General features: G+C 38.3%; 1 protein-coding gene across 1 annotated transcript; it reads right to left on the bottom strand.

Annotated features, from left to right (window-relative positions):
- Positions 1-285: 285 nt before the first annotated feature.
- On the bottom strand, positions 286-1,370 carry LOC119590956 (WW domain-containing protein C660.06-like). Its single transcript, XM_037939694.1, has 4 exons — positions 1,351-1,370; positions 981-1,113; positions 723-818; positions 286-375 (listed from the first exon to the last, which is right to left on the bottom strand). Exons 1-4 carry the CDS (start codon positions 1,351-1,353, stop codon positions 362-364), a joined length of 246 nt encoding a protein of 81 aa, XP_037795622.1. The 5' UTR covers positions 1,354-1,370; the 3' UTR covers positions 286-361.
- Positions 1,371-1,558: the final 188 nt, after the last annotated feature.

The following is a 1,558-nucleotide window of genomic DNA, read 5'->3' as shown; positions in this document are numbered from 1 at the left end:
CCTTGGTTATAACGTACATAGCTTATGATATTAATTATGTTCATTCATATAAGACATTGCTCTCCTCAAATTTTATTCTTTCCGTCGGCACTGTCGCGCGGTCGAATTTTTAAAATGGTTTGCAATTGATAATCACAAGGGATCATAGCTAAAAACCTTACATGATTATATGAATATATATATCTACGAAATAACATATGATTGTTAACACTTGAGGATAACCATATTATTCTTTCTATGAGGAAATTCAAGTTTAGTCTTATAACTGTTTTAGGGATAAACACATTAATGATTAAAATATCACTTTTTCTAGCAAGTTTATTATCGAAATAATTTTTTTTAATGTAGTACGGGTACTTGATTACCTGCCATATCCTGAAAAATAATGATGAATAAGATTAATGTCAAATCTAAAACATTAACTGATTTATACAAGCTAGAGGCATGATTCACACCAACAAAGGGTCGACAAAGTTGGAAAGTATAACATGAAAAAATAGGGAATCGTCTTTCGAGATTGCACTTCAGTTAATCAGATTCAAGCAATAGCGTTCATATCTTTTCTTTTTAACAAGTGGTTAGCAAACCACTTCCTAAAGCTTTTTATACATACATATCTTCTCTTTTACTTGTGATTTCATGCAGCCTAAAGGCTCTGGGAAAATTTCCTCGGACTTGCATTCCTACACAATTAAGGTTCCTAATTTAATGCAGTATTTTACCTCCAAATCCACCACCGAATCCTCCAAATCCGCCTCCGAACCCTCCGTGTCCACCTCCGAATCCTCCGAAACCTCCGCCGAAGCCTCTGTGTCCACCTGTGGAAATGCCAGCTTTTGTGAAAATGCTCCGGTGTCAGATGCTCTTCATATATTTCCGTTTAACGGGAATAAGGCCTCGTGATCAAAGAATATGTGCCCACTAGAAGAGGTTTTAGTTATTACAATTAACATTTAATTTAGGTTTAAATTTAGGTTTACCTCCAAATCCACCGAATCCTCCACCGCTGAATCCACCGAATTTTCCACCGCCAAATCCACCTCCGCCGAAGTGACCGGCGGCGGCGAAGGCGACCACGAGGGCCATGACCATGACGGTGAAGAGTGCGCGGACCTGAGTGAAAAGCATAAGATATCAAAGTCGATTCACATTTTAGGCCAAGAATGAACAAAACCGAGAATGAAAATGTATAGCCAAATGATTTCCAGATCCTGCTTGTAAAACCATTCTTGATTCATCGTGTATATTGAAGAGGAAACATTCAGTCTACTCAGCAATACTTTTTTTTCTTTTTTTACACAAAGAGGTAAAGAGATTAGAAAGAAAAAGTAATATCTCTATAAGACAAACCATGTTGAGTGTTGACACGTTGAGAGGCAACTGCCAGCACGCCGGAGGAGCGGAGGCTTTATACTCCCTCAGCCCAGGAAAACCTAGAAGGCGGCGACCTTGGGTTCCGTCGAATCTGCATGAAAATCTTATGCAACGGGAGAAAACACAACACACGAGTGCGAATACTAAATAGTAAAATAAGATTTTCTTTGATTACAAGTTGCAC

This window comes from Penaeus monodon, chromosome 28 (genome assembly GCF_015228065.2).
Source record: "Penaeus monodon isolate SGIC_2016 chromosome 28, NSTDA_Pmon_1, whole genome shotgun sequence".
Classification (NCBI taxonomy): domain Eukaryota; kingdom Metazoa; phylum Arthropoda; class Malacostraca; order Decapoda; family Penaeidae; genus Penaeus; species Penaeus monodon.
Note: the sequence above shows the minus strand (reverse complement) of the source record. Positions and strands in the feature narration are given on the sequence as shown.

Bases quoted from the DNA above. Each gene is read 5' to 3' on its own strand.
- LOC119590956 (XM_037939694.1), bottom strand. The intron at 819-980 runs GTAAACCTAAAT...GCATTTCCACAG, and splicing joins AGGATTCGGTGGATTTGGAG to GTGGACACAGAGGCTTCGGC.